This window comes from Pelecanus crispus, chromosome 1 (genome assembly GCF_030463565.1).
Source record: "Pelecanus crispus isolate bPelCri1 chromosome 1, bPelCri1.pri, whole genome shotgun sequence".
Classification (NCBI taxonomy): domain Eukaryota; kingdom Metazoa; phylum Chordata; class Aves; order Pelecaniformes; family Pelecanidae; genus Pelecanus; species Pelecanus crispus.
In genome coordinates, this window is record NC_134643.1 from 77,359,091 (window position 1) to 77,384,970 (window position 25,880).

The 25,880-nt window shown below is 41.3% G+C and overlaps 1 protein-coding gene across 1 annotated transcript; it reads left to right on the forward strand.

The window, feature by feature from the left end:
* The first annotated feature begins 1,297 nt into the window (after positions 1-1,297).
* On the forward strand, positions 1,298-22,669 carry RASSF8 (Ras association domain family member 8). The gene is made up of 5 exons (XM_075727582.1): positions 1,298-1,317; positions 4,686-4,789; positions 16,550-17,439; positions 21,248-21,392; positions 22,548-22,669. The coding sequence occupies exons 1-5, from the start codon at positions 1,298-1,300 to the stop codon at positions 22,667-22,669; spliced, it is 1,281 nt and encodes a 426-aa protein (XP_075583697.1).
* The last annotated feature ends 3,211 nt before the right edge of the window (positions 22,670-25,880 follow it).

Below are 25,880 nucleotides of genomic sequence, written 5' to 3' on the forward strand. Positions count from 1 at the left end.
AGGGAGGATCTGCCAAAAGCCTCCCTGTTCACAGGGAGTACTGTCACAGTCTTCTAGATGGTTTATAAGCTCTTTCTGGGTAGCTGAACTGGCTTATTTGTACTTTTTTTTCAATCAAGCCTTGCTTGCAGTAAGCAACTGTTCTTGTTAACTAACAGCTACCGACCTGAGTGGAGCAATCTGCCTCTTTGTCCAGAGCCCTATCTGGTATCACAGTAGGGAAAGGCAAGGAGCACAACTTAGCCATAAGTGCACAGAGAATGAGAAGTAGAGAAAGTGTCAAACTCTAGATGATGTTTTGTTATAGCTAATTATGAATGAAAGTATGCTCATGTTTAAGTATACTAAACAGCGTGCTGATTATTTGTTGGGGGAACAGAAAGCTGCTGAAGTGGTTGGTCAAAATTCCACAGTTGGCTTCAGCTGCAGCAGAATTTCAGCCCTGATTTGAGGTGCATGCCACTTTCAGATTATGTGAACCTTCCAAAGGTTAGAAACAAGGTGAAATCAACATCTTAATTTTAGCTCTCAGGGTTTCTCATGACTTAACACTTATGTCAAGAATAGACAGGTTTTGCAAACATCTGCTTGGAATATCTCTTTTTCTTAAATACAAGAAAAGCCCTTTGCACTTTGTCAGTTCTGCCTGTCTTCTGTGAAGTTGCAGCATTTTTGTAGTTTGTAAACTAGCTGTGAAGAGGTAGCCAAATAGTAGCACGCATATATATGTGTGTGTATATTTATATGTATATGCTGGATTTTTCTTTACACTTAAAAGCTGAATAAATATCTGAAAGAGTAAGATATTATCAGCCAAGTAGGATAAAAGGAGAATTTAGGGAAAATTTGTTTAATGCATGGCAAACAACGTAATTGAGGAGGCTTCAGGCAAGGTAGTAGAGAACAAAAAGCATATGGGAGAGAGGTGGGGGGAGGAAGTAGCTGGGGGATGTCAGATTTCCGATGCTTGGTTCCAATCAGAAATACCTGTCACTGTGGAGCTGATCACTAAAAAACTAGGAGGGAAGCTGTGATCAGAGGCATGCTTTGGCTTGCGTACCTCTCCTTGGTAAATGAGCTTTGCATTCCTATTCTCAATCATTGCTAAAATAAGAAGCTATGCATAAGGTGAACTGGTTTTGAACCTATGGAATTGTGAAACTTCAAGTGAGCTTTTCCCCAATCCTTTCCATTGGCTTCAGAGAGAAATTTGTACAGTATTGGAGGTAAGGGTTATTTTGCCTTCTCTATTGCAAAAGCACGATGTGTGTTCTGGATGCAAACTTCAGGCTGAAAAATGTATTTGGGGCTGTCAGAATGGCCCTCAGTGGAAAGGCAAAGAAGCTGTTAATGGTACATGAGTTAACTGTCAGCAGATAAAGAACTGAATACATATGAAGGAAAACGAAATGCTAATAAAGGTGTTGTAGAGTTATAATTGGGAAGCAGAGATAGGTATACGGCCAAAAGGTTTTTTGGTTTTCAGACCTCTCTGTAAACTTTTACTGTACAATCCTAGAAACCAAACCAACCCTAGATTTAGCTTTGCTTAGAAACTGTAGTGAGACACAGTGGTTTCAGCACATAAATTTTACATTTCTGATGTCTTGTGTTCTGGTTTTAGTGACAGGTCCCTGAAAGAATCCCATTAGCGCTTGTGGAGCATGCAGTCCTTTAATTCAGCCCTGCCTATTGGACTGACGGAAGCGCATACCACAGGCTGCTTTTATTGTTTTGCTATTGCTATTTAGTCTATCAAAACTATTTGCCCTGTAAAAAATGAATGGGGATATTTTCCCCCAGCTCGGACTGTTTCAAAGACACTTGGTTTGGATTGTTTGCCACTTTGGTGAATGTTGTCTTCAAAATTGGAAGCGTCAGCAAATATTTCATTATTCAGTGATGCCTGTCTTTCGTCTTTTTTTTTTTTTTTTTTTTTTAAAGATGGACAGTAGGATAACAGATGACCAAAACTGATCTGCACTGAACACAAGACTGTTCATTGTGTGCTGACTGGGAGGGAAAAATGTACTTGCTGGCTTGCTAAATTGAGATAATACTTTGGATGTTGACAGACAGAAAAACAATTAGAGCTGTCGGATGCTTTGCTGACATGTGCATTGTCACATGGAGAGATGGCTTGTCTTGTGCCAGTAAATCTGAACTGTTGAACTCTCAGCAAGATATTAAGTTAATTAATAAAGTTCCTTACGGCTGGGCTTGGAATGTGAGGTCTGTTTATTTGTGAAGACAACTGGTCCAGGAATAAACAACAGAGCTCACTGATGGGGTCTGTCAGGTGTTTTCTCAGTTGCTGTTATATTACAGGCTAGTAAAAGACTTCCTTCTGCTTAGTTTATTGGTGCATTACAACAATGTTACCTGACTGAAGTGTTTCTGTACTTGTACACTGTTAATACTTGTGTGGGTAGTAGTTTTCTTTGAAGTATGTCACTTTATGTGGAAAAATGTTTACTTAAACTCTTTGACCTCTTTGGGTTTGCAGGTGCATACGAATGTCTCAAAAGACTCTACTTCTGTATACACTGGTATTCTTAAAAGCTATCACTTTTTTGATTAATTATACAAGCTTATCTGAAATTTGGTTTTACTTATACATTTGGACTTACGTTTGTTTTGTTTTCTAAATGGGTACATCTGAATGGGGGGGTTTGGGGTGTGTGCCGGGCTGGCTTTACAGCAGACTTGGTTAGTGCTGCTCCACTAACGCCTGTCCCGTCGATGTGGTGTGCCTGCCCTGGCTCTAAACGGGCTCCGCGGGGTGTTGCTGCTGACGGCCACAGCTTGTCAGGTGAAGATCAGTGCGTCTTCTGGATCATATGTCAGCTGCGGAATGAAATATTATGTTGTAGAAGGGAAATCATCTCTCCACTCTAGCTTGCGGGCTGCACTAAGTACATCTTCTTGATGCAGAAAAAGATGTTCACCAGGAGAAGGCAGTTCTGATCAGGCTGGAAAACATGAACTGTACTAAATATTTGCTTCCTGAGTTTTTCCTGCACCGTTTCTGCCTCCACGTGCAAGTTCTGCTAAATCCATCAGCATCATCAGATTCCATGTTTCTTGTGTAACCCTACCCTGCTTGTCTTTACTAATCTCCTCTAAATAACTTTCAGGTTTCTTTTACTCTATTCCTGTGTTATCCATTTTCCTAGTACTTAATTCTTCAAAAATACTGTATTTGGTTTTATCACTTTATCCATATTGGATTACCTGAATACATGAGCTTTGTTTATTGTATTATTATGGCTTATTTTTCCTCTGTCTGCTTAAATAACCCAGCTCTCTCATTAGTTTGAGTGTTTGGGGTTTTTTGGTTGTTTTTTTTTTTTGTTTGTTTTGGGTTTTGGTTGGGTTGTTACTCTGATATTTTTGAAATTCAGCATGTCAGTAGTTCCAGCTAGAAACTAACTTTTGTGAGCCATGATGCTGGTGAATCTCTTTATGCAGAAGAAAAGCAGTTCCTACAAAAGCTGAGCCCATAGCAAAATAGTCCACTAGAGTTCAGATCAGTAATTAGTCTAGAAGTTAACACTAGGTAAAACTTGAGCAGCTTGACTGTTGGTAACGAGACAGCAGAGGGCAAATGGCTGATTGCTGAGTCCCAACCCAGCTGCCTAGGTTTCTAACTATTTCTATGCTTCAAAATTTTTCTGGCATTTTAGTGCAGAAAGAGATTTTTAGACTCATGGGATTTTTTCTTTTTCAGGAAAAGGCAACCCTCTGAACATTTTTCCCCTTTACAAACTTTGGGAAATTTCTTTTTTAAAATTAAATTGGGAGCTAGTACACCATACTAGCTGGTATGACACTGGCATTATTTCAGCGAAGGCAGTAGAACCATGCTTAAAAGCGAGAACTGGCTAGACTAGATGGTATGGCTTGCTTTTTGGCTTAGTAATGATTGCAGTGCCTATGGAAAAAACCAGGATAACACTTTAAGCCAAAGTCTGTTTCCTTACAGAACCAGTGCAGTGCTGGCAGGGGTTAAACCACCTCTACACCACTTTCCCTGATGCATCCCCTTGTTTTAGAGAAAGAAAGAAGCAATCTGTCTGCATGCTTTCTTTTCTGGATTTTCCAGTGTTGGTAGTAAATGCACAGGTTTGTTGGGCTTCTGTATGGGAGCAGGGTCGGACTCTCACAGATGGCTGAATTAAAAATGTTTTCCCCTTGTGTTGCTACACCACTACCTGCTAGGAATTATTGAACAAACACTGAAAGTATCTATAACCAGTCCTTTGAGACATCCAGGTAGTATATAAATGAAGAGGGGCACCTGTTACTGGAAACAGTTATGAGTTTACTCTGGAGTTGTCTGTTTAATGCTATTTCTTTTGGTGCTTTTTTGTAATAACTCTGAATATTTTAGGAAATAAACTGTAATGAAACTTATGGTATGTCTACAAAATGGGTAGACACTGCTAAAGCAAGGGATGTTTGATTCCTGTTACTGTTTTTAAAGAAAGGTAGCTGCGTTGCCTCTTCTACCCAATAGATGTTAAGATGAATTGTTAACTTTTTAAATTGGTAATGCCTCACTATAAACACCAGGATTTTTTTCTCTTCTAGCTGCCGAGAGAAGTCTGCTGCATTTTCTCTTGTATAGCTGCAAGTATGACTTGACTGATTTGCATTCATGGCTCTTGGATGATCTGGTGAACCATGGAGCTCAAAGTATGGGTGGATGGAGTCCAGAGAATTGTGTGTGGGGTCACCGAAGTCACAACATGCCAGGAAGTTGTAATAGCCCTCGCTCAGGCTATTGGTAAGTCACTCTGTCAGCTGGGTGTCTGGGAACTGGGGTAAAGCTTTTCTTACGAAGCTAAAGCAAGGGGAGGTGGGGTTGCACTTAATATCTGTAGAGCATGAACATATAATGCACAGTGGGAAACCTTGCACTGTAAACTTGCAGCCTTTGTTTTTTAACCTGCTAGAGAGAGATTAAAAAGAAAGAAAAGAAACGCTTTGAAGTCTGTAAAGTTTCATTCAGTACAAATTTATTCTCTAAATAATAATATGCTGCTGTTTGTCATTGTAAATACAGCCTGGGCTAAAGAAGGTGCTAAACTGTCAATGTTTTGAGTAGCAAAGAAATATAAAAGCAGTGCAAAATAATTGGTTGGCTTTCACAAGCTAATGATGTTCATTGAAATTATACACATTGTGAGTATCCCTAGCTATATTTGGAAAGGTATAGATCAATGAAATAGATCCTTCAGGTTCTCCTCTTACTCTTGCAGGCCACATAACTCAGTACTAATGAAAGGGTAACTTGAAGTCTGTTCAGTGTTAGCTATTTGCCGAACAGTTTAGTGGAGGAAAAAAAAAAAACCAATAAAAAAAAGTCTTTCAGGCTCCACTATAAGAACAAACATTCCTTCAGTCTTGTCATATTTTTCTTGCTGATTGAGAGCATCCTGAATAAGCCTCAACTTCATTCTTTCAGTGCTTTCTATGCTGAATCTTATTGTTTGCTAAAATTTTATAATTGGCTTTACATACTATTTAAATTTAGGCATTAAAACCTATGTCTTGCCTAAAATGAAATTCATAATTTAAGGGCTAGCTTTTGCATTTGTCAGCATTCCAACAATTTTGCAAGATTTTATTAGCAGTCTGACTTGATTGCAAAATAATAATTTTCTAATGAAAAACAACTTGGGGCCATGAATGTCAACTAGATATTCTACCTGTAAGCACGAAGTCAATTTCTCTGAATGTCTGTGATGGTTGTTTATTTAAATGTGTACTTCTGAACATCATTTCCATATACTTTCATCTGATGGAGTAGAAGACTGGCACTTTTTTATTTTATATCTTAAGGGGATTGAACACAATGCCAGCATGTGTATACTCTATACGCTTCAAATACCTTTTAAAGTTTCATTTAAAAATTGTAGAAAGTCAGTATGTCTCTAAAATCTTGTATTCAGTGGTTAACTGTTAAGTGTGCTTTTACTGTTTGTGTTAGTTGCAGCTTTTCATTTAATGCTAATTGATTTATTAATTGCTTGCTTCCATGTCTCATTTTCTGCCTATAGGGGTTTTTTTAAGACACAATTATGCTAGCATGATTATTTACTAGTAATGATTAAGTGTTACATATTTAGGAAAAATAAACAAACTGGTTGTGATAGACTTCTGTTCTTTGCTTTGCTTTCAGTATCTCTTTCATCCTGTTTCCTTTGCCTTCTTCCCCAAAACAAAAAAATGTAAGATACGCAATTCTGGACAGTAATTGAATGTTCTCCTGTGTAATTTCTCTCTTTTTTTTTTTTCTGCATCCTCAGTTATTAGCCTGAACTCTGAAAAGACTCCATCAGTCTTGGAAACGCACACAGTTTTTGTCGGCTCAGCAGACTTCCTTTTCTGTAACACGTCACCAGTTCATCTGGGCCATGCAACTCTGGTTCCATGCGGAGATAAATTTCAGTTGCAACTAGAGCCAAATTAAGATAATCCTTTGGAAATTCCTTCCTGTGGCAAATATCCTCTCTAGAAAACAGCTAGAGTAATTGCGCTCCAGTTTCTCACTGGGGCTGCTAGGACAATATTAAACACCATATAAATTACACTTGCGTGTCTTTGGCAGATAGGGCTTTCCCAACCCTCCTTGTCAGGCCATTCATCAGAAAAGCAACCATATGCCTGCTCCTTTGATTTGGCTATAGGTACCAGATTACCGGGAATATTTGTCCCTCAAATTTGAATGGGAGTCTATTAAAATGTATCCCTCTAGGTCTCACCTGACATTTGGTGGTGGAAAGTAGCCAGGCTTAGTTGGCTTCCTCCTTGGCTGGCTCTGATCTTATTTTCCACTTTGCAGTCTGGCTCCTTCAGCAGTCGCATAGCTTAGCAGGACTCAATGTTGTTTTGTCTGTCTGTTGGTCTGTCTGCAATGTTTGAGATGCTTCTTTTGTTTTATCATGTCTAGTTTATTGCTAGGTCCTTGACTTAAAAAATACAACTCAGACACACAATGCAGTCGTCTTCACTGAGCCTGAAATGTGAACTGCAATAGTTGTATTATTTGTGTTGAAGCACAGTGTCTGGAATATCTGCAAATGAAATTATTTTACAGCTGTGTCCACTGAAGAAAGCACAAGCCAAAGATACTTGGATTAAGACACCCGTAGTTCAAGAAGCTTCTCATGGACAAACTGAAGCTGCCTCTATTCTAGAGATAGGAAGAGTAAAGCTTTACAATGTATTTCAATAATAGGGAAATCAAAGTTATTGTAGAATGGGCTGTGGTTGGAAGGCACCTCTGAACATCACCTAGTCGAACTCCACTGCTCAAAGCAGGGACAGCTAGAGCAGGTTGCTCGGGCCCATGTGCAGTTGGGTTTTGAACATGGCCACGTGTGGAGACTACACCGCCTCTCTAGGCCACCTGTTCTGGTGTTCAGTAAGAGTTATCCTTGCAGTAAGAAGTTTTTTTCCTTATATTTAAATGGCATTTCTTGTATTTCAAGAAATTTCTTTTGCTGTTACTTGATCAAATGCAGGGCCACGTCTCCTGATCTTCCACTGTGATAAGAGCAAGAAAAAGGTTTCCATCTATTTACTTTCCAACTCTCCCCTCATGTCATGGAAATTCAGTAATAACTTTCTTTAGGACAGAAAAGTAGTCTTTTTTTTTTTTTTTTGCCTTATCTCCTCCCCCCCCCCCCCCCCCCCCATGCAAAGACAAGGACTTATGTCCTGGGGCTATTTTAGCCAAACAAGAAAAGCAAGTCATGCTGGGTTATGCCCCTTTGTAGGAGGTTCTGTCCCATACCCAACAGTAGCCTGATCCTTTGGCAGTGGAGTTCCTTCACTTAACTTGCCTGGCTAATGCTCCTTGACCTATTCCTTACAAATTGGTATCTGCCACTATTAACTCTTTCAGTGGGCAGGCCTGCATGTGTCTCTTCCTTTGAGACTGTACTCCTGATGGATCACATTTGTGTTACCTGTTCTTGTGCTATGATGTCCTTCCTCTGTTGCCCATCTCTAGATTGTTGAAGAATAGGAACTGATTCAACTCCAAGTTTCTGTACAAATTAGGGGGTTTTAATTTTTGTTTGGCTTGAAGTTAAAGGGTTTGAATTAAAACTCAGATAAACCTCACTCTTTAAAATGGAGAGAGCAGTCTCTCTTGGGGATCCCAGCAAAGCTTATTTTAAAAATACATGTATATATTTTAATGAATGCGAGAGAGAATAATATCAATTGGACATAATTTTGGATACTGTAATTGATTGTTTCTCTAACTTAGGAGGAGTTAGAAATGCCTTAGCTGGAGGGCGGGTCTCTGGAATTCTGTTCAAGACAGGCATAAAAGTATCCAGTTACAAGTTTCCAGAGAGTGAAATCACCTCCCACTGGGATCTTGAAGAACACTTGATATTACCTTTTGTGAGTTTTATCCAGGGCTGCTTGCCCTTTTTTTTTTTTTTTTTTTTTAATCAAGCTGCTTGCAGATTAGAGAGAGGAAGATTTGGCCTTTTAATACAAATGAAAGAAGTGATCATTTCATCATGAGAAACTAAGCCCTCACCAAAATGTAAAAATATACCACAGCACACAGTTTAAATGGAGAATCACGAGTCCTGTTTTAAAAATCTTTTTGCCAGGAGAGATGAGCTAGATTTTATCAAATCCATCATTATCTCTTTTAAAAATGTATATTTGACAGCAAATTCTGCCTGGTTTTCTGCTTCCACCAGCTTTTCTGTGCATTCTGTGAAAATCGTGCCAGAATGGCTTCATATAAATGTTGCTTGCTCATTTTGATTCCTTTTCTTAATTTGGATAACTGAAAAACAAATAAAAAAAAAAGTTATTGATACTTTTCAACTGTACGTACGATCAGATGGTTGGTGAATCCGGTCAGGGGTCTGTTTTGCAAAGTAATATATGGACTTGTAGTCGAGCGTGTTTGAGCGTAGTGGCTCCTCTCAAAAACTCATTGTAATACTGAGGGGAAAAACAGATGGTATCCTAAAAGAAAGTGAGCTAATCATGTTAGCTGATAGTTTAGGCAAATGTAGTTTAGCTACAGAAGAATCTTTTAAAATTGCCTTTTACTGGTTGTTTTCCATTCAAATCTAAAAAATAAAAAACTTCCAAAGGAATATGGTGATGAATAGCAGTCACAAATATGCTTGCTCTGTTTCTTCAGAAGTGTTCTTCTTCCAGTTCCAGCCCCTGTGAGGATTTTTACTGCATTTGATGTGATTTCTTTTCCCTCTGGAGACTAGAGTGTGTCTTCTGTACTCAGAATGACATGTTTGTTTCCTGCAAAGAGAGTATTTCAGTCTAGGGACATGAAGCTTGAATTTCTTACCAAAGTGCACTTTTGTTTTCCATCCTCCCCATAATTTTCTGTGTCAAATAATTAAAATGGCAGACTCACTTTAAATAGTGCTGTGAATTTTGGTTTTCTGGCTGTAGCACAATATCAGGAGAATATGAACAACACTTAACTGAACAAGAAATACAGCTGTCTCTTTCTAAAATTAAACAAATGGAGCTGTCAATTTTTTTATTGCAGTTGAGTATTTTTCCTCAAAGATAAATGGGGTGTACTTATGAAAATAAAGCACAGAGTTGTTCATGCTGTTTCAAACATGCGTTACAGCATTGTAAGGCTCAGCCAGAGTTGTATCTGGAAAAATCACACCACTTTGTTGTTGTCTGTTCTTATGTTCATCCCTTCGTCCAAATAATTTCTGCTAAAGGAAGTGCCAGAGCTGGCTGTCGGACACTTTGAGAGAGAGAAAAGAGTCTGAGGTCGAATTGAATCATAGCACTGAGTCTGAAGAAGATCAGAAAAGGGGAACAATTCTTCTTGTGTACAAGCTAAAGTTTTTAAACACTGAATTAATCATGTAGTTTACTGCTAAGAATCACTTAAAATCACTTGTGTTATTTTTGACCCCCAAATTTCATTCCCTGCTGCTTCAAATAGCAACGTTAAGAGGGATACTAAGAAGCAAAGGAAGCTGCAGGCTGTGGTGATCCCATGGTGTGATCATATAAACTTTATGGTTCAGAAATATAGTGACAGTAACCTTGCTGAAAGGCATGGTGCTTGGGTGGGATGATTTGTTGCCACCTTTAACGATGTGGTATGTCTAGCGTGGCGGTGGCATGTGCACTGGGACCTGGGCTGCTTTATCTGCTCTGCCACGTCTTGCTGTTTGACCTCGGCCAAACTGCTCCTCCGCATTGTTTTACCTATTTAGGAAATGGGTCTAAAATAAGTGCGGTACCTCAGGGTGCTTAGGCAAAAGGCAGTTGTAAGGATGAAATGACTGCAAGTGCTTTGTTTTGTCAGATTATGATAAACTCTTCTATATGCTTTTTTGGAGCAAGAGGATAATAGTAATAAACTAAGACTTCAGTCCTGATAAAGACACATAATCACATTGTGAGCACAGCTGGACCTAGTGAACTAAGCAGGCTGCCCTCACTGTCATTAGACTTGAACCTGTATATCTCTGTGGGCATGTTTTTCTAGGACGGAACCCCTCCTGATTTTCATTGTTTTCTATGGTATGCATACACGTGTGTGCAAAATATGGCATGAGTTAAGAAATCTGAGTAACGCAAACTCTAACCTCTATTTTAAAGGCTTTTTTACTCTTAATCTTTCTTGGGTATTTAATGAGTTAGGTAGCTAGAATGCTATTTTTTTTTAAATTGCTATGGATGTTAACTTAAGTATCACATAATGAATGAAATGTCAGCTTCATATTTCAAAGATACTGAGTTCAAATCGTACTGGGTTTATTAAAATTGCCAGCAATTACTTTTCTATCAGTGCTGTTAAAGATTCAGAAGTTAATGCTGTTGCTCCTTTGGTAAGGCAAAGTATTTTCTCCCACATGTTTCACATGTTAAGAGTCCTTACAAGATTTTACCCAGGTAAAATTATCTTCCTTTATATTGCTTTGTTAAGAAAGAAAGCATCCAGTTGCCTAGGGCTAGAGGGCTATCTCTGGGAAACCAAGGTGGTCAGAAAGCTGTATCTAGGCTGGGGAGCGGATACATTTTTCAGTGTCCCCAGAGCTCTGGGCAGTCTGGGTTTGGCTCGAACACATGTTGGAATACCTGGCTTTACCTCTGTGGAAACCTGCGCGCAGACAGGCGACAGTATGTATATTCTCACTATGCACTGTTGTGAGTTTGGCATGCTAATTCAGATTTAGCCCAAGAGCAAGACTACACAGCTTCCTTTTTAGTTTGGCTGTCTTAAAACTTGATGTAAGGCAGAAGTTGCATTTTCTTTTTTTTTTTCCAGGCTCTGTCCAGAGCACCACCTTGCAGGGAAGGTCTTTGGCACAGCTGCTGTGCAGCAGCAGAGGTGATGGGATCCCTGGGAAAAATGGGAGCTGGGAGTATGCCTGCCAGAGAGCAACTCCCTGGCAGCAAGAGCATCCTGGCGGTCCTGGGGAAAGAGGAGAAACTGGGAGCAAGACCGCATGACCTCTAGTGACAAAGCCCTGCTCTTGCCCACCCTAGCCCCTTCCCTAGGGAAGGAGAGGTACCCCATGTTTAAGACTGCTCATCTAGCCACCTTTCCCAGAAATAATATGAGACCGAGGCAGTGACTCACCTGCTCGCACTGACTCACTGCTGTAGGTCCTGGCTGTGAAGCATGGGAGACACTTAATGAAAAGATGGATCTTACTTGGTGCTTGAAATACTCCGTAGCCTGACTTGGAAATACAAGGCCTGGATACGTTTTTACATGGTGTCTTGTGCTACCTGCATACAAAAAACATGTAGTGCCTGTCCCTGAAGTGCTTTGCATGTAGAGGATGATGCGCTTTTGGGAGGGAGAAAACAGATGAATCGTTTCTGTCCTGAAAAACAGTATTGATAACCTCTCAGGTTACAGTCTTGCCAAGAGTGTTGCATGAGGAACACTGCGACTGCTGCTTTCCTTTGGAATTCCATTTTGACTTTTGCAGCAGAAATAGTCACTCGTGTCTACTGTGTCAGCTGCAAACATTAAAGCATATAGAGAAGCTTAAAAGTGAATAATAGTTATATGGGTCTTACTACCTTCATGGAGCGTAATTTAAAAGTCTACCTCTTGAGAGTCTAAAAGAAAAAATGTTCAATTACCGTGTTCCTATATTTCATTAGTTTAATCACTGTTCATTGTAATGGAATCTGTGTTTAAATTACCAAATTATATCAATCCCAAACTAAGACTCCAGTGGCTGGGCACGTGATGTGAGCACTCGGGTCTGGAGCTTGCTGTTTGGCTGTACAGCAGAGCAGTGGCCGACCCAGCGTACTGGCTGTGGTTAGCTCCTTAGTTAAGTCTCATTGATCAAGCTGTAAGTGGTGGCGTTAGAGCTGGGTTCAAACCACTCATGACAGCTAGTTGCAGGCTATCAGAACATCAGTGTTCTGGAGTCCATGTATTTCCTTTTTTGATCTCTTTCTCGCTTTTAAAATAAAAGATTGCTTTGAAGATATTCCTGTATTATAGAACCTGTGATAAGTTTGTATGCTTAGGTAGCTGTAGGTGTAAACCTATTAACCTTGACACTGGCCCTTTGTGCAGATGCAGTGTGCTTTATATATGTAAATATATACCTACCTCTGTTACAGCTTGTCATTCGCTGTCTTGCAAAATACATACAAATTCTTGATGATTGTTTTGAGATGGTAATATTAGATGGTCCATGTGGGGGACCATTATATGGTCAGTGGGTCAGCACAGAATATTAATGAGAAGTAGCTGGCCAGTGAATGGGGTATAGAGGCTCCCTGCTTTCCCCAGCCCCTGAATTGCTGTTTTCTGAAGAGGGAACCATAGAACACAGCACTGCTGGTGCTTGTTTGGGGTTGTCTGGATTGTTTTCTCTACCATTCTCATTAGTACAAGGCTTTGATAGAAGTACTAAAAGAACAAAACAAAAAAAAAAAAAACCCAAATCTGGTCTAATAAGTTCTAGTTGTACATGTTCTTAAAGAAAAGTTTGATTTCAGAAGGTGTAAGGGATCCACTGACTAGGCACATACCCATTGTGAGTATCAGTACAATAACTGAAGCTGTGTTTTGGCAGCTCCTTGAATTGAGTGCTTAACTGCTCATCTAACTTTACCTGGAAATACATCATAAATCTGCATGAGATTCAATGTGTTCTATATGCAGCTGGGAAAAACACGCTATGGTTTAATGAAGGCCATACATTGCTGATCTGGGGCGCATTACGTGAATACAACAGTAACTAATTTTTAAAATTATAAGGCTTGCATGAATGAGGTAGGACTGAGTTCTGCCAGGTGCTGTATAAGCACAAACAATCTCTGTTTCAGAAAGCTTGTGGACAGCGTACAAGACAAGTAGCAGCATGCAGGTGTTGAACTGTTCTTCGTCAACAACCCAAGGAACCTGCTTTCTCCTTGTCAATTGTAGCACATCAAACCCAGCAGTTTGTTACAGGGGATGCCTGTGTTCTGAAATATTCTGTCATTAGTTTTGAATTAACTCATTCACCCTTTCATTTGTGAATTAATCCCTTCTAATGCAAGCAAACGTCACAGTTGTGGTTGTCCAGGTATTGTTGATCTGCATCGTACATAGGCTGAATACAGTAAACCTAAGTAATGATCTTGGATGAGGACAGCTTTGTTTTAGACCAATACTGAAGTCCAGGTGTGGTTGTTGAACTGTATTAAGTATTACTTCTACAAAACACTTTCTTTTATGTGGATCTGGAGTGCCGAGTTCATTATTTAGGACTGCGTGTTGATTTGGACCCCTAAGCTAAGATGGAAAGTTCTTGGCAAGTGCCTCGCTTAATTCCTTAATTCACTTTTGGTAGAGATTTGTTAGCTTTATTCCCCTCCCCCATTTTCTTTTTTTGCCTCTTGTTAATGTTTCTTTTAAGTAGTGCATTTAATAGCAAAGTGAATAGAAATTGCATGCTGATCACTCCCCTAGTGGTACACACTCTTGTTTACAATTTCAAGACTTCTTTGAACTTGGCTGTTTCTGACACAACAAGAACGTTAGTAGCATTAGCATGATTACAAGCTGAAAGCTTTTAAGATTAGCAAAATAGAGTGGTAAAATGCAATCTTTGTCCTAGGTTTTGTGGTATGTTTTTACTTCATTTTTCTTCTCCAGGATTTTATTGTTCGTATGCTATGGCAAACAGCACTAAGTTTATTTTTCCTATAACAACACTGATGCCTACTACAAACTATAAGTCTTCATGGATCAATGAATGATATTGTGGGTTGGCAAAAATCTCTGACTCTGTATCTTGGTGTAGTAAACTTGTTTTTGAAGTACTTTATTACAATAAACTTTAAATCTGTTTCTGAGAGTGTGGACCAAGCAAGTTGGTATGCTGATAGATTTTTTTTCTTTCTGTCTTTTTTTTTTCCCCCTTCCCTCTTCTTTTTTTCCCCAGTGCTTACCTCAAGTCATTTATTTATACGGCATTTGGGGGGTGTGTGCGTGCTGTTTCCATGCTGCTTGCCTTGTTTTGCTGACTTCTATCAGTCAAATCTTCCTGTACTCTTTTGAGCTCTCACTCCTAACTTGGAAGTGAACACAGACATTTTGGTCTCTTATTTGGCCAGCTAACTACTGCTAGTATGACCCATTGGCCAAAGCAGCCTGTTTTCTAGGCGGTGCCTGTACAGCTGATTTTTTTTGTTGTTGTTCTGTGTGCCCTGAGCTAATTGCGAGAAAGTGAGATCAGAGGAACCATTTCCAACACAGTAGCTATATCCTGGGGAGCTCTTTATAAGGCTGGTCTGACAACATCAGATTTTAGGGGGCCATGTAGTGTGTTAATTGCAACAGTGGAGCTTGTCTCCTACAAATTTGAGGTGGGGAGTCTGTGTGAGTGTTGTGGTTGGAGGCCAGAGGCAGATTTCCAGCCTGAGATTAGGATATTTTTGTTCTTTTCAGAAAAGTGCAGTGGTTGAGCAGGTGGCGTAAGAAAAGAAAATGCATCAAATGGGTTACCACTGATAACTACATTTATTCCAACTCCCCCACTCCGTAGCTGCATATATGACAGGCATTTTAGGTATTTATGTGCTGAAATAAATCTTCATTTGAATTATGATCTATCATGGAAATGGATATATGTAGCATGTTAAAATAGCTAATGATGTTTTTAAGGTTAACGGCAATTGTGGAGCTGTTCAGAAATTCATCAGGATCACATGCTTTAAAAGCAGCCGATCTTTCACATCTTTTTGTAAAGTGTTGTGGCTTTTAAGTGAAGTCACTTTCATGATAAGGGAAACTTATGCATTTGGAGAATGCTGCATCTCAGAGTAGTAAGAGTGTTTAGAAAAAAGTAATAATAGTGGAAAACCTCAAATGCTGTATTTTTGTAGCATTCAAAGCATCCTGTAAGGGGCCTCACAGAAAAAAGACTGCTAAGCTGAATTTAAGTGTCTTTGGTAGCAGCACAAAAGAAGCCATAGACCTAAGTTGTACTTCCCCCTACCCTAAAAGTAAACCATATTGCATTCATCGTACAGCTTCTGACAGAGGTCAGAAAACATTGCGACGGTTATTAAAGGGTTCGAGCTTCTTCCCTGGGGTACACAGCCTTCAGGGGGACTTGTGAGCTGCTCTTACAGATGAGGAGTCTGTGCAGGGAGCCGACGTCGCTCATTCCCAGTTCGGGCAGCCTCTGCCGCCCTTGTCCCTGTGTTTGTCACGCCCGCAGCGCTGCTGCGGGCCACGTGAGCCGGCATAACGCTGCTGTGGCCCCGAGCCGGCTTCACCCAGGGTCTGAACTGGCTGGGGGGGCACGAAATGCTGAACTCGGGCTCAGTCAGTCATTGACGGTTGCCTCTCTGATTGATGATACGGTTTAAAAGCAAACACACGGTCTCCAAACTTTGCTTTTTCTGTGGCTGTATGAAAGATGTGGAACTCTTTTTTCTCCTTGTTTTCTTCCTCTAGAGATGTATGTTTGATGTATTTCTTTGCTAGCTATCAGCATCGCTAGGTCACTTGCTTTAATTTCAGTGACTTCAAATCTGGAAGAAGCCTGGGAGTTGCACGTGATGTAAATTGGTACTCGCTTGTTCAGTTACTGTGCTGTGTGTAGAGGATTTTCCTGAGCTAATGTACGATTGAAATAAGTAATGTTGTAGACGGCGTGCTCAGCTCGGCACACGAAGGCGCCTTTCCTGGAACAGGGGATGCCCTGAGAGCAGCGGGTGGCTGTGGCAGAGCGGCGTGCGGGTCCCGCCTGCGCAGTTTCTCCTCTCCTTGCAGCAGCCCCCGCGCTCCCAGCCTTGCACACGCACGCGGGCACACGCACTCGCACACGCACACACACCCCCCACACCCACACCCCCCACCCCCCGGCCCCGTTCCCCCGCGAACCGAGGGTGAGCGGGGGCGGCCCTTGAGGGCGGCGCGGGGCGGCCGCCAGGGGGCGCCGGCGGCGGCCCCGCCTGCTTTCCGGCGCTGGCGCTGCCCGGCAGCGCCCCCTGGCGGGCCGCCCCGCTGACGGCTGTGCTTGCCTTGCAGGCCGCACCGGGCGGTACACGCTGATCGAGAAGTGGCGGGACACGGAGCGGCACCTGGCACCGCACGAAAACCCCATCGTGTCGCTGAACAAGTGGGGCCAGTACGCGAGCGACGTGCAGCTGATCCTGCGCCGCACCGGGCCCTCTCTGAGCGAGAGGCCGACTTCGGACAGCGTGGCTCGCATCCCAGAGAGGACTCTGTACCGGCAAAGCTTACCTCCCCTCGCCAAGCTGAGGCCTCCCAGCGACAAATCCATGAAGAGGAGGGAGCCGAAAAGGAAATCCCTCACCTTCACCGGAGGGGCCAAGGGGTTAATGGACATCTTTGGGAAAAGCAAGGAATCCGAGTTCAAGCAAAAGGTGCTCAACAACTGTAAAACAACAGCGGATGAGTTGAAGAAATTGATCCACCTCCAGACGGAGAAACTTCAGTGCATCGAGAAACAGCTGGAGTCCAATGAAGCCGAGATCCGCTACTGGGAACAAAAGTATAACTCCAGTCTGGAAGAAGAAATCCTCAAGCTAGAGCAGAAGATCAAAAGGAACGAAGTGGAGATTGAAGAGGAAGAGTTCTGGGAAAACGAGCTGCAGATCGAACAGGAGAATGAAAAGCAGCTGAAGGAGCAGCTGCAGGAGATGAGGCAGAGGATCCTGGAGTGCGAGAGCAAGCTGAAGGACTATGTGTCTCAGATCCACAACATGGAAAGTGGCCTTGAAGCAGAGAAGTTGCAGCGGGAAGTTCAAGAGTCCCAAGTGAATGAAGAAGAGGTCAAGGAAAAGATCGAGAAGGTGAAGGGCGAAATTGATATTCAGGGCCAGCAGAGTCTGAGATTGGAAAATGGCATTAAAGCTGTAGAAAGGTCTTTGGGCCAAGCTACTAAACGGTTACAGGTAAGAATGTCCTTTTTATCCATAGCAAAGAAAAGTCAAAGACCTGATTGTAAGGAGTTTCTCTTACGCAGATTTGAAGCCCATGAAAGAAAACACGAGAAAGTTTCCACAGTGAATTTGGGTAAAAGGAGGAAATTCAAATTGCACTTTAGATTTTTTTTTTTTTTTTGAAGAGCAGACAATTTTCATTTCCCCTCTGTGTATTTTACTCATTCAGACCATCTGAAAAGAAAAACAGTGGTTAGTTCTTTGCCTCAAGATAAACCAGCAGATATTTTGGTGGATGTGTTCCTGGCCATTCAGAAGGCTTGGGTGGCCTGCAGGGTTAATGCCGAGTGCCACACCACCGTTCATTTATTTACATGCTGGCTCAGTTTCTTTTCCATCGGTTACAGTTTTGGTTTGCTACCATTCCCTGACTGCCTGGTGACCTCTGAGAAATCACTGGAAGCATATCTTCACCATGCAATGGTCCATGATAGAGAAACACCAGAGCTAACGTCAGCCAAACTAGCTGAGGGCGGTGTGGCTGCACCCATGGTAATGCATCTAGCCACCTCGCCCTGCTGAGAGGGAGTGCTTGTTAGCTCCCAGTGAGGTGCTGCTGTGCTAGTGGGCCTGGGCTCTTTTACATCTCAGACAAATAATATCTCCTGCATGAAAAATAGCACATTTAGGGCTAGTGGGGGATTGTTGTACTGCTGGGTGCTAAACCAGACCATAGTGCTCTCAGCCTAACATCTTTAAAAGTATTAGTCTTCAAACCCCTGTTGATTTGGGGTTAGATGTCTTGAGGATTTAGATCCTAGATCTTGGCAGCTCAGTGCTTCGTATTGTTAAATTTCAGGGAAATTTGCACCATCGTAGCCCTTTCTGAGGCTAAACTTCTGATTCTTGCTAGGTTTGTCTGCCACCAAAATAGATTAATTAAAAAAACCAGTCCAAAAGCAGCACCTGGATAGATGGATGTAGAGCTGAAACAACTGTTAGCTTACAGGGCTTTTGTTTTAAAGAATAGTATCTCCCTTTTCCTGTCTGGCTTGCTGGTATTCAGGATTTTATTGTCTCTACAGCTCAGGCGTTTGTGGCACGTGTCAAAAGAGAATCTAGTTTCTGGTTCCTTGCTGAAGTTAATGATATCACTTGGAACTCGATAGAGCATGAAAGAATAAATATAAATGGAAATCCAGCTGCTAGCTGGATGAGGTGAAGGAAAGATTGTGGCTCCTGGGATTTTAATGTGCCACGTAAGACAGGACTGAAGCACCACACATCAGTTTGAGTTGCGATTCTTGCTGTATTCCTGGGATTCACGGTTGCTATGTTCCACAGTGCTGCAGTTGCAGTAAGGTGATCGTGCTGTGAATTTGTAAAGGGATTTTGCATCCTTACTCCTGCGCACCTAGAACCATGTCAGTATAAGCTGGTTTTACTAAATGAGGAGGGGAAAAAATGTAATCTTTTCATCCAAAGGAAAATGGATGAAAACTGGAAGCAGGTTTGGCCATATTTATCCATCCTAAGTTTCCAGGCACACCACACTTAAGGATTTGTGCTAACAGAAAGCATCAAGTCCTCTTTATATATTTTACCTATCCTCAGTAACAGTGAGGCTATGATTGAGTTCGAAATCTTTCTCGCTTTGTTTTTTTCCTAGGCTAGGGTTTCACTTTCTCAGGAAAGTTCCCGTTAAATTCAGATCCTCCAAGCTTGTTCTAAACCTAAAGATGGAATCTGGAAAGTCCAGGAGAAAATAAACTCAGCTCTGTATTATACAGTTTTGGGGGGATGAACTAGAGAAAGAGTTTCTTGCATGCTGAAAGTTAAATATTAATATTCATAGAACTGCTGATTTGAAACTAGAAAAGTTGAGCATGGGTGTTTTCATAGACCTTTTCAGTAAGGAAAGAAAGAAAATTTTGGTTCACTAGATTTCAAGTGATAAGAACATAAAGGTGGCATTTTTTAGTAGCGTGTGAGAAATTTCTAGTAATTTGTCCTACCTCTTTCATTCCTTTTCTCTAGCCACCTCAATAAACATTACTTTCCAGCAATATGAGGCTATGTTAGGTTATTAACGATCAGATACAGCACTCTGCTCTCCCTGTTTCTAGAGAAAGATTTTAAATGCAAAAAAACCCCAAACCAAACCAAAAAAACCAAATCCCACCCTTCTTCAGGGCAAAGATCTCACTAAAGTTTCACAATTAGATACTAAATTTAAAAGCTTAAACCAGTAGGATTTGGGGTAATAACATTTTTACCTTATGTCTTGTGAAAGTTGAGAAATGGCAAGAACAAGTTATTTATGATGTTAGTTCTGCTAACCTGCATATTTCAGTGATTCAGGTTTTTTTAAAAAACTAAATTCCCTTCAGTGGCAACTTTGTTACAATCTCACAAAACATGGAGTTGTAGAATTAACATTGTAGTCAGTAAAGCCAGCTGAGAATTTCCTGGGCCCCAAGTGCCCAGTTGTAGACTGTAATAGGCCTAAAATAAATTGAAGAATTTTTCTGTAGAATTGTGTTAAAATTTTGAGGTGCCCTGGTTTCCATTTCTCAGTCCAGTTTCTCTGAAAGCTCATAGCCAATGAATGGAAACCCAAGTCTAGCATGGGAAACTGAGACCAACCCCATGATATGCATTGACTGAACAGGTCAAACACGCACATCAGTGACAAAGCAATTGGCATTTAAAAGGTCCTAATTTAGACATCAGATCAGTTGTGTTAATTTTCTTACTAACTGCTGAATTCAGCCTTAACTATGACCTTACTGCAAGTTTAAAAAGAATAAAGGCTGTGTTGTTGGGGACTGTTCCTAGAACAGATCCACAAAACTATTCTCCCCCAATCCTGTGAGTTCATGTATAATTCTGCTTACACAAGATAATTAGGGAAAGAAGGTTGACCCAACCTCCATCTCTTGCCCGAATGAAGATGTAGCAGTGTGCACTGCATGGAAATGCCCACGGACGTGCTACCTGGCATCTGGGTAGCTAGTCCATCCCCTATGTGGCCAAATAGGTGAAGCCCACCCTGGCTGTGGAAGAGTGCCACATGCAGCTGTCTGCTAATGAAGCTGAATCTGGGGCGGGGGCGGGGGGGGGGGGGGGGCGGCGGCGGCGGAGGGGAATAACTGTAGTCTAAGACTGTCGTAATCTATTGGAGCTGTAGGTTTTGTATATCATGCTAGAATTACAGAGCATTGAGGAAGACCCTAAATGATCATCTTCTGTGCTTGTAAAGGGGTGGTGAACCAGCCAGGATTTGGCCTCGCTGTCCAAAACACAGTACGTTTGCAGAGTGAGAGAGTTCTGTCCATAAAAATTTACACTCTAAATAGAAAACGCAAAGAACAAGGAAAGAAGGGAATTATTCTCCTTTTACGAACAGGAGAACTAAATGAGCTGTCCAAGTCATGCTGGACACTTCTGGCAGAGCTCAGATTTGGTGCCAGGCTGATGCTCAGCTGACATATTTTTTCAGAGTGCTCGCTATTACCTTTACTTGCTCACCTCTGTTGTGCCAGAATTTTTTTCAGGTGATATAAGAAACATCTGCTAGTCATCCAAGAAGCGATATAAACAGACCAGTAGTAACCCCTAATAAATAATAGTGAGTGTTGATTCACTTTCTAAATTATGGGAGTAAAATACCTTTCAACTGTTCCGTTTACATTTGAATTTAAAAATCAGAGACTTTTGCATCAAAAGGAGAAGCTTTAGCTGCCCAGTTGCAAATAGAGTCTTGAAATGCTGCTTTATGCTCACTGCTGCTCAGCAGATGTTTTCTCTTTCCTGGCAGGACAGGGAACAAGAACTGGAGCAACTGACAAAGGAGCTGCGACAGGTCAATCTCCAACAGTTCATCCAGCAAACAGGAACGAAGGTCACGGTGCTGCCCGCAGACCCCGTTGAGCTGGAGGCCCCGCACATGGAGCTCGAGAGAGGTGCAGCACTCAGAATGCTGTTGGTGGGCAGGAGAAGAGGGTGGCAATGTGTTTACCTGCTGCATTAATGCTAGTACTCATACATCAAGTGAATGCTCTGTTAGTGAAGAAGTTAGCAAAGTATTAAGAAAGAACAGCGTCAAATATTTCTTTTCATTCCAAGGGTTTAGCAAGCTATAAATAAAGCGCAGTGTGTAGGTAACGTCTCTCCCACTGTGCCTGGGCATGTGTTTGTCCCATCAGTAACCCACTAGGCCAGTAGCTTTCAAGTGTGGCCACCATGGCTGCAGGCATGTAAGCTGGCACACAACGTGATTGCATGTCTGACATTGCTGTTCATCTGGGTTCTTCCTCTTCTGTGGGGATGTGTTGTCAAAGGAGAAAAAGGAATGTGTCTGGATCTTGAGAAATCCCAGACAGCAGCCACACAGGAATAGGAGCTAATCCAGCTGGGCTGCCCGCCATCCAGTCCTGCACAGATGGCTGTTACGGCACATGCAAATTGACTTTGCCCCTAGCGAGATCAGTGCGTTCTGCACATGCCCGCATCTGAATTCAGAATTTCCTAGACAGAAGCATGGGAGCACTTTGAATGCATGTCACAGCTGTGGCACAAGCGGAAACTCCTTTGCTGTGGCTCAGCCTCTGCTGTGGTGTGCTTTACCCAGTACCCTGCTTGCAAGGGGCCTGTTTCTCTCAGCATTCTCCTTCGCTGGTTCTGTCCCTCCTCTCGGAAAACTTTCCAACCAAAAGGCGTTGGGGAGGGTAGGGAGGTGGGGAGAGAAGAAAAGACAGCCAGGCACCTGTACGAAGTTTCTCCTTTAAGTGGGCAGGAAGTTGAAGCTTTTGAGTTACGTGTAGGTACAAGCTCTTTCTGCACATTGCTGTATAAATGCATTGCATGTATCTGTGTGCATATTCTTTGTGGGAGGGTAATTATATTGAGTAGGTATATCTTTCTGTTTTGAAATGAGTAGGAAGTGTGCCCCTTAGATCTCATCACTTCCTAGTCAGGCATTTGAAAGTTTTGTTGTATGTGGTATTAGTTTTTCTATACTGTGCTGAGCGCACACTGCACTAAGCAGGAAGAAGAGAGGTGTTCTACAGACACCACCCTTGGTGATGACATTTCTAACTGCCCTTTTTCTTGTGCAGAACCAACATTTCAGTCTGGGTCACTGAAGCGCCCTGGCTCGTCGAGGCAACTCCCCAGTAACCTTCGGATTCTACAGAATCCCCTGTCATCTGGTTTTAACCCGGAGGGCATTTATGTATGACAGTACATACCTCTTCTGGAGAGGACCTAGCAAGGTACCCTGGACAAGATACACTTTTGTTTTATTCTGCCAATGATGGATTGAAGAAGGCGCTTTTTTTTTTTTTTTTTTTTTTTTTTTTGTAGTTAAGCCACCATTATTTTTTATTCTTCCTCCAACACACCTCTTGGAGCCATACCCTGTGCACTGATGCTAAAGAGACAGAGGAACTGTCTCGATTCATAATTGGCAAGGATGAACTTGCTGTCAACACAGCTAGAGTGCAAAAACCTTCATTTGTTTTTGCCACTTCAGAAGTGTTTGGGAAAGTATTGTTCCATGTATAGGCATAAATAAAAGACTGAGGGTGAAGGAAACCATGTATGCAACTTACCTGAGGTTTAATTTATTCCCTTTAATCAATGGACGTGTGAATGTTGACCTTTTATATTTTTATTTTTAACTTGTGAGTAATCACGTATGGCTGTATGTCAGTCTGACAAGGTGACTTTAATTTACGTGTGCAACCATCCACCATTTGATCAAATACAACAACTTGCAATGCAGAGTTCTGTGGAGTGCTGAACCATTAAAATGGTTTGTCACCACTGAGTTCGTTAATTTCTGTTGTGGGTCATAATTTGTCATGTTCCATCCATTGCTACCTTTTAAGGCTTGAAAAGTGAGCTTGTGGGATTTACTTCTTGTTGAATCTGCCTTGAATGAAGCACCTAGTGTTCAAAAGATTTATGGAATTTAAATCTTGGCTTGGTAAAAATATTTCCAGCATATGATTGAGGATGCACTAGTTAGATGATATTTTATTATATAGAATGTATATTTGAAATATTTTGCCACATTGTATATGCTTTTTGAGAAAAGAACAATGTAAGAAGTTGTCTTCATATATCTTACCAAAAGATAGTAGGAGGCTTTCACTGTGTGTGATTTTGTACTTTTTTTTTTTTTCCACTAGCCATTACAGTGTTCTTGTTTTGCGGTAAATCTTGTTGGAGGAGAGAAAAAAAGGACACAAAACAAATGAGCATTCTCTTCCAGCCTTCCAAAATTCACTCAAGTTTTGTGAAGGGAAGAAACCTGGCAGAGTCCCATGAAGTCAATAGCAGAGCTTCTCCTGGCTTGAGTGGGGACAGGATTTCATTCCAGGTCCCCAATGTTAAATGGTAGATGTTTAGCTCCCTTGAAAGATGTATTGCTGCTCAGTCACTTATAGAATATGAAGCTTACAAACAGGAAAGTCACACGTTTGGTAGTCACTTTTTACAAAAAATGTGATAAGAGAACATTATTGTATCTTGATGTCACTCTAATGCAATCAAAGTTAAGCAGGGATTAGACAAAATGGCTTCCCTGCAGAAAGTAAGACACTACATAGTAGCATGTTGGTTACAGGCCTTGAAATTAGATTGCTGAAGTCAACGCCAGAGAAAGTGACTGGCATCAGTGGGACACTGTATACGTTAGGAGGCTGGCCTCATGGACGAGGTAAAGAAGGGATGGGCCTTACCTAGTTGTATTTGGATTTCCTGTTCTAACAGCAAGTCATACCATTGTCCCCACCTTTGAGATCCACTTGACATGAGAGGGGGTCACCGTGCTTTCACTGCAGTATTGAATACCTGGACTAAAGTCAGTGGCAAAATGACAGAACTCCTGATGTCTTTGGTAGGGTCGGGATTTTACCACTGGTAGGAAACTCCAAGCTTTTTGCCATAGAAAATACTTAAGAATTCTGAACTCCTAGCATCCTCTTGTGTTGATTTACTGATGTGCAGATAAATGTTAATTGAAGTTTCCTTTTTGAAAAAAGGAGCTTCCTGAAAAATTGAAGTTTTACAAGACATAGTAGATGAAGGACTCTTGAGTGTTTAATGCATTTTTTTTTCCCCTTTCCACTTATTAATGGCATCATATATTCTAAAAATGCTGCTGTATTTAGACTAACAGCAACAGATAAGGCTGTGAATATATAAAGGACCTTTCCAAACGGATTCTGAATTTTTACCGTTTAACTTATAATCTCTCTTTTTTTTTTTTTTTTTTTCTTTTCCTCCTTGTGAGCAAACTGGAAAATTAGATGTTCCTACCTGAGGAATCTTTACAGTGCTCACAGATTTTACTGTTAGTTTATCACAATTCTGTGCTCATGTTTACTGTGCCCATAACTTTGTATTAAAAAAAAAAAAAGAATGTGTGTGTGTATATATATATATATATAAAAAAAAGTGTAAAATATACATAGTTTGGGGACAATATCTGTCCAAGGTACTTGAGCATATATGCCTTACATTCTGGGTTCACTTTACAGAAATAAAATGGCCCTCTCCAGTGGATATCTTGCATCTCCAGCACCTCTTGGTGTTAGAGAACTGAGGCACTCAGCACCTTGCAAAGTCTGGCCCAAATTATGCTGCATGGGGGTGGGGGGAAACACAAGGAAAAGCCTGTTGCAATTTCAGTCTTGTACTGAGATGAAGTGTTTTTAAGGCAGATCAGCATACTTACCCAGTTAATATTTTTGTCATACTTTGTGACTGGTCCATCTCCCACAGATGTCAGTTTGAGCTGAGTTGGGCTCTTCCTTCATAAAACCCGCTCTCTTTCTCTGCCAGGTTATTCTATAAGATGGAGGGAGGAGGAAAAGGATTAAAAGGGGAAGAGCAGCTTTGGAGGGCTTGAGTTATGGCTTTGTAACAGAATCAAGGAAGGAATTTGCCATTTAAGTTAAAAAATAGCATCTGCTGATTGCAGCAGCTGTTTGACAGAAGGGCCAGCCTGGAGCTAGCTCAGGAGCGGCCACTGCATCATTCTTGAGAGGACCTTCCTTGTCAGGGCTTTAGCATATGTCAAGGTGACCTGAAAAACGTTCACAGCTTCCGCCATGTTGTGGCAAAGGAGAGGCTTTGGTATCCAAACCTGTCATTTGTGAGACACTGACAAATTCCTCTGCCCCCACCATACTCCTCTTGCTTATTGAATTTCACCCAGGTTAAAGTTCTGTAGCATTTTCACCCTCTCTGTAAATAAACCAAAAATAAATGGCATGCCCTTGCGTTAAATGTGAATTGAACAATGTATTACAGTTATAAAAACTCCTCACATTATGGCAGTAAGAGTTTTGCTTCTGATCAACTGCAGAACCTCACTCTTCCTTTACAAATGTAGAAAAATTCATTTTCAGAAGTGTTTCAGACCTACTTATGGGGCATTA